This window comes from Ceratina calcarata, unplaced genomic scaffold (assembly GCF_001652005.2).
Source record: "Ceratina calcarata isolate Rehan_Ccalc_2016 unplaced genomic scaffold, ASM165200v1 scaffold289.2, whole genome shotgun sequence".
NCBI lineage: Eukaryota > Metazoa > Arthropoda > Insecta > Hymenoptera > Apidae > Ceratina > Ceratina calcarata.
In genome coordinates, this window is record NW_017151272.1 from 526,441 (window position 1) to 540,460 (window position 14,020).

The following is a 14,020-nucleotide window of genomic DNA, read 5'->3' on the forward strand; positions in this document are numbered from 1 at the left end:
TATTAGCATTGTTCTTCCGATGTCTGATTTCTTTTTAAAAAATGCGTTTCTAAAGTGCATAAACTTTTGGGATTGATTGTATAGCCAATACATCCTTAAGGCCAGGATTAGCAATAATAGTAATTAATACAGAATAACAAGAAATAAAATAAGACATCAGAATAATAATAATAGTAAAACGTTATATCTGGTTCTATGGAAGCTGCCGCGAAGGAGATACCGAATGATCTCCATCTACGATTCTTCAGGGAGCAACACCGTGTTCGCGTGCATTCGGGTACGTCGAAACGAGTTTTGTTCTCGTATCGACCAAAGTCTGGCGCTGGTCAAAGATAATTGATAAGATCCGATGAGTAAGTCGTTGTGTACGGAATTGGAAATGAAAAGACAAGACGATTCAGCTTGTAAAAGTTCGCAAACACGTCCGTCGCTCGATGCTTTGTTCACCGATGATTCACGTGACCGTTGCGTTAATGAAATCGACCATCGCGCGGCACAGAGCAAAGACAGTCGCATCCGGACGCGGTACGCTCGAAATAACGAATAGAATCGTTTACGATCGATAGTAATTAACCGATCGGGCCGGAACAATAAATGGCCGCAAATGGAAATTCTACATCGATGGCTGATCAAACGTAGACCTCTCTACTTCCTTTGTATACTACTAGGTCGATTTGCCGGTAAATAGGTTCGAAAGGATCTCGGAGCCCAATCACGTTGATTGATCAGTGCCAATCAAAGCTGAAATTTGTACATTAGCCAATTATTTGTAATGGAAACCGACCACCTCTCAGTAGACCAGATCGCGGCGCGCAATACGGCCACCGTTCTCATTCGTTTCTCATCGATCTCAGCTATACGTATCCGCTTCTTCCAATAATTGCCCCGTTAATGTCCGCCGTAACGACGTTGTTCAATAGAAAATATAGAAGCGCGATTTGAACGCACGTCTCGACGTACTTAGAAGCGAGACGTCTATTACTTTCTCGTTAGATTCGACACGGCATAATTACTCTTTCTATTCTTACCTAGAAACGGGTTCCTGAATCGCGCTGCCTTATCACGGGCGATTCCTTTTGGCCGACGGGTGCGTATCTCCGTCGCAGCTTCTCCATCGTTCTTCGTTCTCTCCGTGCTTTATCTCGGTTCCTCCTCCTCCTCCTCCTCTCCGACGACGCGAATTCGCATCGGCCATCAGCCGGTGCCAATAACGTACCAAGGCAGATGGGAGACGTGGCGAGGGCTCGGTGGTTGCCCCGACGCCGGGGAAAGGGGACGCCCGCTGTCTGCAGATCTGTGTTCATCGATCAACGCACCGAGCTCCTCCGCACTTTGGGCGAACGGCCTTCGACCTTCCTTTACCAGGAACGCCCTTTAAACGGTCCTCGACGAAACTTACGCTTAAGGTGGGACGTCGATTATCCCGATTAATCGAGGGACCGCGGAATCGTTCACCGACGTCCAGACACGACGGACGGTCTAATTAGCATTGAACAGAAATATTCCCCGTGGTCGATCGCTTCCGATGACGATAAAGTTGATAATCGGATCTCCGAGCCAATGGATGAAATGACACAACGGCGGATCGTCGGTGAAACGTAATCGAGGCTTATCTCAGTGATCGATCATCTCGCGTCGATGAACCGGAACGGATTCGCGCGATGCCGCGATATTAAACGACACGAGAACTTTCACTCGAATAAAATGAGCCTCGAGGGAAAGTATCGGTGGCGTGTGCGTGTTTTTCTTTTCGCCGTTTAAGCGGATAATTCAAAGTCAAGTGCACGCACACGCGCGCACGTATATCTCCCTTCCTTCCTTCCTTTCTGTCTGTCACTGCGGGAGTTAATTTGTCGCGCGTTTGAGCGCGATCATCGTGTCGCCTCGTCTTTGAACCGCGTCGCACGGTGAAACGTCGCTGCGTTCCCGCGGTGTTCTTCGCTCTTTTTTTTTTTCTCTTTCTCTTTTCCTGCGCGACTTTGTGCCCCGGGCCCAGGCGTTTGCATTCTCCCTGAACCGGCGACAGCTGATTATACTGAAAATATACGCGAAATGAAATTTATCCGAAATCACGTTCGCGAAAAGATGATAGCTTCGGGAGGGCCGCACGTTCATTCGAACGCGCCTGGAGACCTTCAGCGTCTATAATTATACTCTGTACAAAAATGAGAGAAAATTCTTTGCGAGTCATCCGTTGCTTTGTCAGAACGTGTCCTTCTCGTTGCTAAAATTTCACAAGCAAAACGAGATTTCGTTCGGGTCCTGTTCGTAAAACGGATCGGTTCGAGGAAACGGGACAATGCGGCGACAAGAAATCGGTTCGAACCTCATCGGCCGTGTTTCCCGTCGCTGCATCGTTTTTATTATTTCTCGCCTACGGATCGTCCTTTCGCGTGGAACCTTCCGAGAACCAACTTTCGCATTCCCACCTACGCGCGACGTCGACGCTTTTTAATTAGGAAGAAACGTCAAGCGAAGCGGAATCGCTCGTCAGGTTTAGAAGCGAGGGGCATTCGATTTCCTGAACTCGGACCGTTTCTGTTTCGTTTGGTCTGCGAGGAGAAACTGCAACGCGTATTCTCGAGACGATGGAAAGCGACGTTCTTATCTTATTAACGCCGCTTCTTTCGAGCTCGGAACGATCGTCGCGATGCTCGTTCTTTAGAACGACCCTGACAAAGTCCAACCACTCGGCCAGACAGCCGCGAGACAGTTAAAGCGTGGAGGAGTCGTTCGAAACTCCTAGCAGTGCCATTGGGAAAAGAATATGCCGATCCGTCTTGCAATTAGTGTTGGCAATTTTATACCCGAGGAACGTCGCATCGATTTTACACAGATTTAAAAGGAACCGGAGTATAATGGCTGACTCGAGCCGGCGTTCTTTCATCCCTGACCGCGGTGGCTTGCAATATTCATGGTTTCCACCGGGGAACGAACGGTAATATTTCCCTGGGATGAAAATTCTCACTGCGGAGACACAAATTCGGTGCGGCCGTCGTCGTCGTTGGCGGAGGCAACGACCACACGAGTTGCGCGGTAGTTTAGACGTCAGCGATGGACAAGTAGGCAGAGCGAACCTGCTGCAACGTACAAAGAGAGTGGGAAGGTTAAAGAGAGAGAGAGAGAGAGAGAGAGAGAGAGAGATCGTAGCGAAGTTCATTCTCGGAACGACGGAGAGAGAAACGGATTAGAGGAGAACGAAACGCAGCACAGGAAGAAGGGAAGAGGACAAAGAGAGAAAAAATGGAAAACATTGGCAATGCAGTGATACGCAGCGGCAGCAGTAGCGCCGAAAATGCAATGCGGTGCGCCGGAACGACGGCGTCGGCGTCGGGCGTGGCGGATAACTGACCTCGACTCCGTCTAGCCCAGCCGCCCCTGACGTCGCGTCGCTACGTTTCCCACCAGCTTTACCTCTATCCCTGTGCCGTGATGCACCATCGGTGCCACTGATCCCCACTATCGCCAGACTATACCGAATACCACCGCTCGCTCGCAATTTCTCTCTGGTCTACACACAGCGATACACACGCTCTCACCCTTTCCTCCTTCTTCCTCCCACGCAGCGACTTTTTCTCCCCGTCGTACACCCTTCTCACCGTCGGCCTCTCTCTCTCTCTCTCTGTCTCTCTCTTCCGCGAGAACCGAGGATTTTCTTTTTTTCTCAGATCCTCGTTCCATCTTTCTACCGACGCAGCCTTCGTCCTTCTCTTCCACCCTCGAATTCTTTTCTTCCTACGTAGCATCGGAGCTTTCTCTCCGACGCTTTCGTTCTCCTACGGTCAAATGGTCGCGTTACCCCTCCAGCAAACGACCTTACTCCCTCTACACCTGCCTTACACCCGCTCCCTTCGTTTCTCGTGTTCAATTCTTCTCTCTCTCGTCGGCGTCTACTCTCCTCGCATCTGGCCGCGGCCTTCCGCGCCCCTGTCAGATCGGCAGACAGCGGTCTGACTGTCTGGTTGCCCGGCAACGCGCCGCGTTCCCCGTCGCCGTCGATGAGAGAGGGTGAAATTCAGCGATAGTTACGTGCTGCATCTTGCACGAGCAAATGTTAGTACAACCGACCGCCAGCAACCGTATTTGGATAACATTGTTATCGGATGGAGCGTAGGTTCGATTGCTCGTGAACCAACTCTCACCTTTCACCCTCGCCTCGACCCCCGTTAATAAAATATCGCATTTTACTCTGTTCCCTCAAATATTAGTCGGAACCTTCGTGCCGGGATAACGTCGATGGTAAACCGATCCTAGATGGCCCGGGCCGATCGGAAGTTCTCGTCGTTGTTTAGTAACTGTAAAAGAGGACCGTGGGTCACTCGTAAATCGAGGGACACAAAGAGATCTGGGCGCAGGTAGAACGTCCTAATCCAAGAAGGGCGAACCATTGTTACGGAAGCTGTCGCTGGGATGAATCGGAAGGAAAGAATATAACGGTCCACTCAGGAGTTTAGACTCAGAAGGGAATTAGGGTTTCCTGAAATATGTTTCGCAGAGAAACGATTCTAGAAAAAAGAAATTCTGACAAAGGTTCTCCTGTTCGCGTTGACCCACGCTCATGGCTCTCGCGTTTCCGTTGTTCCCTTGAGTATAGAAAGTCGGCATCGGGACTTATTAAAACGAGACAACGAGACGTGATAGCGCATCTCTCGTTCTCCGCCGACAGCGGACGTGTTAAACTGGCCACAATGTACGTACGTACGTACGTACGTTGTGAAAAGTCGTGAATGGTAGACCAGTAACATGGAACATGATATTAGTTGACAATACGCCTCGGTGTGTACATGTCGAGACGTTCGTCGGTCAATGGTTGGGCAAGTTAAAGCCCTTCTATTGGTAGACGGTACATGTGGGTGCTGGTTGCACGCCGGTCGCAATGATACGACGCGTTGCAAACGACGTTTCTGCGATGCAATAAAGCTCGCTGCGATTATTCCACTGGTGAACCGAGCGATCCGTCGAGTCCCTGTACGTCTTTTTATAAAGTCTCACGCCGCGTTATTGCGGCCATCGATTACGGGGTTCTCCGGTCTCAGAGGTCGAAAATTGACCCGACGGCAGGTGAGAGAAATATACCGAGCAGCCAGCTCATTGCGACGACATTCCTTTGTTGGAAACCAATAAGGTTCCACTGTGTGTGACTCATAACACGACCGGCCGCAGTGAGTCAGGCCCTGAGATCGCTAGCAATGCTTCGAGAAGACGTGGCATCGGAACCTGAATCATTTCCAACGTCGTCGAGTCCATCGGATACCTGTTTCCGATACCAAGCACCCACTCGATGATCGTCAACTTTTTCCAAAGTACAATACGGGGATTATTTCAATAAATTCTAGCCAGGGCCTTTGAGAGTTGCGATGAATATTTCTCCGTAATTTTATCTGATGTACTCGGCAGGCTTTAAGGTAGATGTTGCTCGTTAATGTACAGAATAGAACTCGCAATCGTGGCTCAAGTGCCAGAATCATCCGTCAACGATTACTAAGTCATTATTTGAATAACGTTGACAGTTGTTGACCGAAATGAACGTGAATCAGCTCGTACGTGGAATGCCGGCGCTACATTCTTTCACCACGCGTTGTTCCACGGACGGACGAACGTTATTTCGAATGATTTACAACGTGCATAGGTTTATCGTGAATTTATGTTTCTGTCAGGAATGGTACAATAGAATTGTCTCTTTATTGTCGTATTAATTGCGGTCATGTATTTGAAAATAAAAAATATTCTATTATAACAGCTAAGATTTACTCCGTAAAGTAAAATGCTGGTGTAAACGCTAAGGACAATAGCTAGTCGTTAAAATATTCTTAAAGTTTAATCACTTTCAATCTTACATTAAAATCGGTTTCCTTATCGATATCAGTGCTTATCTTCATTAATATTTAATCTGTACATTAACAATTTATAGGAAGATGATTACCTTATGTTAGTTATTTGTACAGCTTAACCGTCGTGTAAAATGGGCAATTGTAGTGTATGTATATAACTTGATGCTTCGCGTTCTCGTATCGGTGCGTTCTTGTACCATTATATGTTGATTCGAGACATAAATTTTCGAGTTAATTATTTAGAATTATTGAACACGTTACTTTCAAATGTATATTCATTGAATCAGAACGGGTAACACGTTCCCAATTGTATCACATAACATATCGCATAAACATGATTCAAGTGTGTATGTGTGGAAGTAAATTAATGCATTGTTATAACATGTGAAAAATGTAGCAACTTAAATAAGTTTTCTATGTAAGACGATGATACGCACATTAATTTTGTATCGTATGCACCGCGCTTGTCTACGCTTAAATAATTGTACACTTGATTTATTGTTTCTAATCTCCATATTAGTAATTTAAAAGACTAAAAAGAATTCGTAACTGATACAATGGGTCTGTTAAAACGTTAAAAAGATGTAATGTGATATTGTAAAACTTGATACATTCCAACGCGCGACGGTGCGCGCATCCAGTTTTGTTCTCAAACGATTTTAATGATAACAGTGTAAGTCAGATATGGGAAACAGGAAAATATATAATCGCTTTGATTTTTAAATGTTTACTACCTGTCACTCTATCTACAAAGTATGCATAGTATTACTTCAGATTGACTAGATACATACCTATGAAATAGGTAATCCTCCTCTCAGCTAACGTATGTTTAAAGATCTCGAGACAAATGCAATAAAAACTACACTAAAGAACAACATAAATAACTGAAAGGTGAGCGGTGTTTAGACTTCCATGTTCGGTACGTTTATCTGTTCGACTTTCAAAACAAGTTACTTAGATACAGCGTGCTCATGCACAAAAAGAAAATTGTGTCCATCATCGTTTTTTTACATACTTTGGCGAAGGAATGTGTAGATAGTAAACAAGTAGAAAATATTTAAAACCTCTGTCAGTACATTTATACATCGTAAACTCACCATTCCAGAAATAATCTTGTACCTTTGACACCTTCGAATGTATCGATCGTATGAAGGACTTTGGAAGATCTTTGCTGCTCGTAATTTTGACGTTAGTGATCCCCGATAATTTTTCCGTCGAAATGCATCAACGATACAGCCGCGCGAAATTGCGTAACGCCTGGTTCACGGACTTCGCCGTCTCCCCTCTGTAAATCGAACGAACTCGTTCAAATACTCCGTAGTCGAAGCAAATGCGGTATCAAGAATAATATTTAACTATACCTTGTCACTGTGCTGTGGAACTCGAACAGTTGTTCGGGCTGCGCCGTCAGCGTTCCACCTGCGTTCTTAGCCGGCATAGTCTTAATAGCTTCTTCCAACCACTTGGATAAAAGCTGAACAACAATTGATATTTACAATTTAAAAAATAATTATCACATATCACGTATAAAGAAAAGTCGATGGTCGTTGCTCACTTCTCTGTCGGTTAAAGAAAGTTCGACGAAAACATCCGCCACGTCAGATAACATGTAAGACGATAAGGAGAACACGGATGCGTGAAGTAGCCTTGTGACCAACGTTTGTCCTTTTTCTTTTAATATACGATGCACCAATTCCCGTCGTATTGTGTAGTCCGTCCGATTCTTTTGTGAAAAGCAAAAACATTAGTAGAATTACATGACAAATAAATCGTGTAAGTAATTGCTAACTAAATTACCTCGTAGTTACGACCGCAATGCAGGAGGTCGTAAAAGAATTTCATTACGGAAACGTTCGCGTCTCTATGATCTAAACTGCAAGCCGTCAGGGCACAGTCGATTATACTTTCTATTACGACGGAGCAGAGAAACGCGATCGGTGCTCTTTGGAGGAACCTGTTATTAAAAGACTTGTAATTATACGAACGAAGAACAAATTATGTATTATTATTAGAGACAAAAATATACCTAGCACATAATCTGAAAAGATCGTCCACTGTGTCGGGATGATTCTTCAGTCCGTCCGGTTGTTGGAGGATATTAAAAGTAGGTCCGATAAATGCCTCGAGCATTTTCAGTAAACCAGGAACGCACTCCGAGTCTATGGCGTACTCGTCAACCAATATCGAACCGAGATATAAAAAACAGCTATGTTGATGAGCAGCATATAATTGCACGATCTGAAAATTAACAAAACAGACAATGAGACACTGCGGCGAACGGTTTCCGCGTCGTAGATACCTGTTTCACGAGTGGCTCGAGAAGATGGGCGGAATGTTTTCCAGCGCAACGAACAGCAAATCTTAAACAGCGGCAGCATCTTTCCATCAGCTTTGCGTCGTGTTGATACGTTGTGCACACGTTTGATAATATCGGCCACATCTGTATAAAACGATATTTATTAATAGAAAAGACACGGACCGTGTGTCTGAAGGAAACGTACTTCGGTAATAGCACTTTGACAAGGATGAGGTTCAAAGCGATCTTCCATCGGAGGATTTGTATGCCTAAATATAGCGGCTAATCTATCTAGCCATATCACAGGGTCAGTTTTCGTTCCTCCTTCGACGGGAATCCTGTGTTCCATTATTTCGCACAACGGTCTCGCTTGGAACCAGCACAGTTCCTTCATAGCCTGCGTAAGTTCTTCCCGCGGCAGACTCGACATAATTATTGCAACACCTGTTTTACAACAGTAAATTGTATATCCCATCGAATTGAATCGATTACTGTATAAAATCTGTTGATATACCTTTGAGTAAACCGATAGCGGCATCGTTACTGATAGCGAAGCTATCGAGAGAACGTGCTATTTGTAACAGTCCTGGAAAGTGAGAAGCCATGTGCGATGGGCAGGCAGTACATATACTCAATAATGCACCGCAAGCCGCACTTCCCAGTCCCTTTTGACTCAAACATGTCAAAAGGAAGTTTAAAATAGGTTCTGCAAACAATCGCTTTTAAACTCCCCACACCTACACAGGTATAATCGTTGTTCAGAAATTTACCTAAGGACTGAGGATGATTGTCTATCCATTCGCAGAGTTCTCCTAACAAAAGAATGCTCGTATGACGAACAGCTATATGAGTATTTTCCGGTAGATTCAAAATAGCCTCCACTACTTTTGGAACTACGTCGTTTTCTTTTCTGTGATCAGATATAAACGATGAATTACGATGAGATCTCGAGACAAGTACTCGTTAACATCGAGAACGTACGGTAAAATATTTTTCGCTACTGCCTGCATCACGAATAGAGCAGCTTCCGTGGAATCCCATGTGGGCACATGATTAGGTTGACCCTGTGGCCCTGGACCGCCCGTCAAAGATGCAAACATTTGTCGGAAACAGTGACTACTTCCGACTACGAACACTACGTCCTTGATCAGATCTGAGACGCGACTTCTGAAATCTGCGAATTCCTCTCCTCCGGATCCTTCCTCTACCAAGCCCAGCTGTACAAAACATTTATGTATTTCATTTCGATCGAAACTCGTGATTCAGAACTTTTCATCGCTAAGATTACTAACATGATCCGGCTCCATTTGACAATGCGTGCACAACGCTCCGATCAATCTTTCGATGTGAGGTCGGAACACTGCGTTCAAATCATCGCTGTTCTGATGGTAGAGAATTTCTGACAGACGATACCACAGATTAAATGTTATTAGTGCTACTTCGTAATCGTGGTGGCCGACGCATACTAAGACAAGGTCGAGGATCTTAATCGCGTAATGCTGCTTTCCTCCGGCACATCCGTTCACCATAGTTTCTAAGAATGTCTCGGCTAGCTCCGTAAAAATCCGACAGTAATTTATCGATCTAAACAATTTGTAAAATAACAAAGTAGATATCAAGCGCAACTTGAATACGGTCATTTAGAACGTGAAATTTACTTGTCCATATCTTCGTGTGCAACTGATAAATGATACGGTTGTTCTAAGCTTATTACGCTAGTAAAAAGAAATAGCTGCAACTGTTGCAGCTGTATATGAAATTCACTATTAGTATCCCGATTTTTATTGCTATCTTCCTCCAGTACTTGTAAAATTACACATATACAATCTGCTGCTGCTTCGTGTAATTGAGATCCAGTCATATGATTTCCAAGTATCTGAACAATGATACAAATCGGTATACGAAAGTATTCACTTGAAGTATTCCTTCTTCGTTACTCAGACAACGTACCTGAAGAGTATATACAATAACGTCACTTGTGGGAACGAGTGGTATGGCAGCCACTGCAATCCAACTTGTAAAACATCTAAGGATCGTAACACGAATTTGTACGTTATCACCACCGTTCTTTAAACACATTTTCTGGAAACACAGCAAAAGTTAATAGTGACCATTGAGGAATGAATTCTTCTAAAAATGCTCACCAAGAACTCTGTCACTGTATCTCCACTCGCTTTAAGTTCGAGCAATATGTGTTGCCTGCGATTATCCCCTAGTCTAAAGGATTCAATATATAAATTAAAGATATAAACAGACGTACAGAACTGTTCAAATTCTTATCGCTGCATACCTAAGAGATCTTGAATTCACTTCTTCTGGCAACACGGTCATTACTTCGAGCAACGGCCATAAGCTGGTGGTCAATCCTCCAAATCTATTAATTAAATCCACTACTGGCTTTTGCCAAGACGACATTTGCAGTGCTAAATCAGCTAGCGCTAGACACAACTGGAACAGTGTTATTATCACTAAAGTATGACTCTTCCTATAATAATAAATGCTGTGAGAGAAATGATGTATCAAACCTGGGTAACGATAGCTGAGTTAGTGTGTTCACTGATCTGTGATATGTGATTCATTAAGGAATCTCTCAAGGAAACGTGAGCTTCTGCAGGTAATTCTTGGAAGCATAGTTGGATTTTTGTACGCATAGTTTGCGCAGCAAAATAGCAAGATTCGACATCTCGCTTTTGCTGCAGCATTTCATCAGCGATTTTCCATGCGAATACCTAGGAGAATTAACAAACGTATTACAATGAGTAAAATTCTTGTACACAAGGTTAGCAGCACAGCTCCTAATACATCTAGATTCTTCAATGACTGGTTCGTTAATTTGGATCAGAAAATCGACAACAAGTATAGTTTTAACGAAGAAATGGAGAATAGATGATAAATCGCGGAAAACCCGCTAACAATCAACTTACCGATTTTTGTAATCCATCCAACCATTGGGATGTTTTTCCTGGCCCAGAAGGATTTGAATTATTATATAAAGAATATACAGCCTGGTAAACTGTTTCCAGATCAGGCGGTGATTCCATTCTTCAAAGGATATTTACTTTCCCCGTAATATCCATACAGTTAATTCCTATTGACAACAAATCACTCGCGTTTTCTACCGCGTTACATCCAGTCCTCAAAACCAACGGAACCAACCTGTACGACCACTAAAAAAGTTCTTGTTCATACTGTCAGCGCATATCCTGCATTATCGACTTGCAGCAAAAGTAAAATTTATTTATTTAAATACCGAGATCTAACGAATAATTGAAGTAAGATCGTCGAGAAACTGGAAAATCTACGTTGATAAAAAATTAATCGTCTCGGTTTCGTCTATGCGATTAGATATTGAAATTGTACTCAATTGTACTAAATTATCAATTACAGTGCGCCACATACTCAAAGGTTTTGCAGGGACTGATTTCACGTCCTTAGAAATTTGTTGTTGTGGAACGTGTTAAAAGTGTTAAATACCCCGTCGTTTTTATGTTAACAACTGCAGCGAAGTGTTTCGCAAAAGAAGATAACTGCAGCTGAGAGATTATCGTTTGTAAATGAATACGTTCTCGATCGAGACTTGCATGATTCGCGGGAGCGATGCGTCGAAACTCTTTGACGTTTCAGAAAGTTAGACGACAAGGAATAACATTTAGAAAATACGATGAATGATTACAAAGTCCCAATAATCGAGCCGACTATCGACTATACGAAGGTGCAGACGTTCGTTCCTACGTTTCCTAATCTTCTATCATCTGTACACGTATCTAAAATATAATCAACTCTGCCTTTTGTGCCAGGTACCACCAATCAATCAAAAGAGAACGATTGCCTTTATTAATCATTTTATTGTTCATACTGTTACGTTCTTGAACAAATTTGCGCTATCATGCGAGGAGAGGTTAATGGAATTTGAATATAAATTGCAGAGGATTGAGGCCTCGTTAGAAATTTTAGAATCCTGGGTATGTGAAGTTCTGGTTTTACCCACCGTTTTTTTATCATCAGTTTATTCGAAGAAATAGCATACATCTTTTCGTAGATATCCTCTGTACCTGGCTTGGAGCAAGATGAAAGTACAAAGAGTGTTATAGAGAATAATGATATTAAGCAGGAAGAAACCACTGCACCTAAAATAGATGAACCTGATAATGTGAAACAAGATGAACCCAAAGACGTGCACATCGAAGAACAACCGGCGTGTAAAGATCCACGTTATGAAAAGTATTTTAAGAAGGTACACTTCGGTGTGCCGAAGGAAGCAGTTAAATTAATGATGCAACGAGAAGGATTGGATTCTTCTATTTTGGAGTAAGTGCAACTAGTCGAATAAGAGTCAATCTTTGAATAAAATATTAACCTCGGTATTAATCATGAAGTTTAAAGGGGGGAGACGCAACGTAGATGAGAATGTGTATTTTCTCTTTTACGTTTCGCTTAATTCGGTACTTTAGATCAAGCCATTAATACTATCATTATTTTTTACATTAACAGCGACCCCCGGCAAGTAGTTTCTAACTTGAAGTCCACGAATAATGGTGAGAATAAAGGAGAATAGATACTTAGTTATATTCGTATGTTAAGTGCATAAAATATTTTTACGTTATAAAACACGCAAATAAACAGCTGTATGGATTCCAAGAGGTTTATTTCATTTCATTTTAAATACAAAAAGAAAGTTAACATAGATAACTTCAATTTAGAACTGGATCATTTGTCCCTGAAAAAGAAAAATGTATTGTTAGTTATTAAACATATACAAAATTCACGGTGTTGCACAGGATACACTTACCTTTCTTTTCTTGTCACCTCCCAACTCGAAATGCTTGCACCTCTTGAGAGGGATCTGTTTCCTATATTTGCATTCTGTACATTCCATTCTCAAGACAATCTTTTTAGTCGTCTTTGCCTGAACACAAGAATAAAGTATTAAGATAAATGCACGGACGTATTGATAACACTAGCTTAAAATCGGATACGAACCTTCTTTCTGAAAATAGGCTTCGTTTGTCCACCGAAACCTTGCTGTTTACGGTCGTAACGTCTCCTACCTTGTGATGCATGACGTTCTTTACTCTTTTTGTACTGTGTCACTTTGTGAGGTTTGTGTACTTTGCATTTCTTGCAAAAAGTACGTCTCTGTTTCGGCACATTCACCTGAAAATGTACGAATAACAGTAAGAACAGCGGAACTTGTCACTCTCGAAGGTTATTCAGATTGAATTTTAGTACGAATTTAAAAACCGCTAAATATTTATAACATGGTTCTACGATTACAATCAGTATATCAAAATTCAAAGTTGAAAATTACATTGCTGTAAGATTACGAGTGAAAATTTGGATAGAATCGAACACATTCCCAGATCCGAGTTTACCTACCATCTTGGATGTTTAGAAAGAAGAGGAAATGTGGCCCAACAGGAAATTGTCATGTATTGGGATTTGACATTTTGAGTGGTGCCGTCTACTGCCGAAAAGTAGAAACACTTAAACCGTGGACCAGAGAGGAATTTCCTCTCTGACGATGCGTTTTTTCGAATCACATGTTCCAGGTCGTAGAGTATAATCGCGAGTAATTTGAAATTGCAATTATATCCCCGATTACTATCGAGTTAGGATCAGTGTGGAATATTAAGAGTAGAAACAAGTTTGTGGTACAGGTACAGCTAGTAACAACAAAATTGAGCCAGCTACGTGCATGTGTTAGTTTCCCCTAGGGTGACAAAATTCAAAACGAGTGTAAATAAGTGTACGTCTTCTCTTTTTAATGCTCGATCAAGCGTTTATAGAATTGTGATCGATACTGTTTGACACGTCAAAATAAAAACAACTTTAACCTACGTCTGGATAAATAGTTACTGATGTAATTTTATTTTGAAATTGAATGTAAAGGGAA

The 14,020-nt window shown here is 42.6% G+C and overlaps 3 protein-coding genes across 3 annotated transcripts; 1 reads left to right on the forward strand and 2 right to left on the reverse strand.

Moving 5' to 3' along the window:
- Positions 1 to 5,799: 5,799 nt before the first annotated feature.
- On the reverse strand, positions 5,800 to 11,281 carry Tnpo-SR (transportin 3). The gene is made up of 17 exons (XM_026812524.1): positions 11,052 to 11,281; positions 10,653 to 10,856; positions 10,418 to 10,575; positions 10,272 to 10,344; positions 10,078 to 10,209; positions 9,786 to 10,003; positions 9,420 to 9,711; positions 9,109 to 9,344; positions 8,898 to 9,037; positions 8,642 to 8,833; positions 8,333 to 8,571; positions 8,131 to 8,271; positions 7,858 to 8,069; positions 7,629 to 7,785; positions 7,387 to 7,554; positions 7,193 to 7,305; positions 5,800 to 7,116 (listed from the first exon to the last, which is right to left on the reverse strand). The coding sequence occupies exons 1-17, from the start codon at positions 11,166 to 11,168 to the stop codon at positions 7,056 to 7,058; spliced, it is 2,853 nt and encodes a 950-aa protein (XP_026668325.1). The 5' UTR covers positions 11,169 to 11,281; the 3' UTR covers positions 5,800 to 7,055.
- Positions 11,282 to 11,336: 55 nt separating this feature from the next.
- On the forward strand, positions 11,337 to 12,765 carry CCDC53 (Coiled-coil domain containing 53). The gene is made up of 4 exons (XM_018022569.2): positions 11,337 to 11,839; positions 11,925 to 12,089; positions 12,167 to 12,435; positions 12,619 to 12,765. Exons 1-4 carry the CDS (start codon positions 11,789 to 11,791, stop codon positions 12,680 to 12,682), a joined length of 549 nt encoding a protein of 182 aa, XP_017878058.1. The 5' UTR covers positions 11,337 to 11,788; the 3' UTR covers positions 12,683 to 12,765.
- RpL36A (ribosomal protein L36A) lies at positions 12,754 to 13,603 on the reverse strand. The gene is made up of 4 exons (XM_018022570.2): positions 13,504 to 13,603; positions 13,108 to 13,281; positions 12,917 to 13,033; positions 12,754 to 12,844 (listed from the first exon to the last, which is right to left on the reverse strand). Exons 1-4 carry the CDS (start codon positions 13,504 to 13,506, stop codon positions 12,824 to 12,826), a joined length of 315 nt encoding a protein of 104 aa, XP_017878059.1. The 5' UTR covers positions 13,507 to 13,603; the 3' UTR covers positions 12,754 to 12,823.
- Between the last annotated feature and the right edge of the window lie 417 nt (positions 13,604 to 14,020).

Excerpts from the sequence above, each read along its gene's own strand:
- CCDC53 (XM_018022569.2), top strand. The coding sequence starts at position 11,789 with ATGAATGATTACAAAGTCCCAATAATCGAGCCGACTATCGACTATACG. Across the intron at positions 11,840-11,924 it reads CGACTATCGACTATACGAAG|GTACCACCAATCAATCAAAA; the intron begins GTGCAGACGTTC and ends CTTTTGTGCCAG. Across the intron at positions 12,090-12,166 it reads TAGAAATTTTAGAATCCTGG|ATATCCTCTGTACCTGGCTT; the intron begins GTATGTGAAGTT and ends ATCTTTTCGTAG.
- Tnpo-SR (XM_026812524.1), bottom strand. The coding sequence starts at position 11,168 with ATGGAATCACCGCCTGATCTGGAAACAGTTTACCAGGCTGTATATTCT. Across the intron at positions 10,004-10,077 it reads TTATTGTATATACTCTTCAG|ATACTTGGAAATCATATGAC; the intron begins GTACGTTGTCTG and ends ATCATTGTTCAG. Across the intron at positions 8,572-8,641 it reads CGCTATCGGTTTACTCAAAG|GTGTTGCAATAATTATGTCG; the intron begins GTATATCAACAG and ends GTTGTAAAACAG.
- RpL36A (XM_018022570.2), bottom strand. Across the intron at positions 13,034-13,107 it reads AGCCTATTTTCAGAAAGAAG|GCAAAGACGACTAAAAAGAT; the intron begins GTTCGTATCCGA and ends TCTTGTGTTCAG. Across the intron at positions 12,845-12,916 it reads GAGGTGACAAGAAAAGAAAG|GGACAAATGATCCAGTTCTA; the intron begins GTAAGTGTATCC and ends TTTCTTTTTCAG.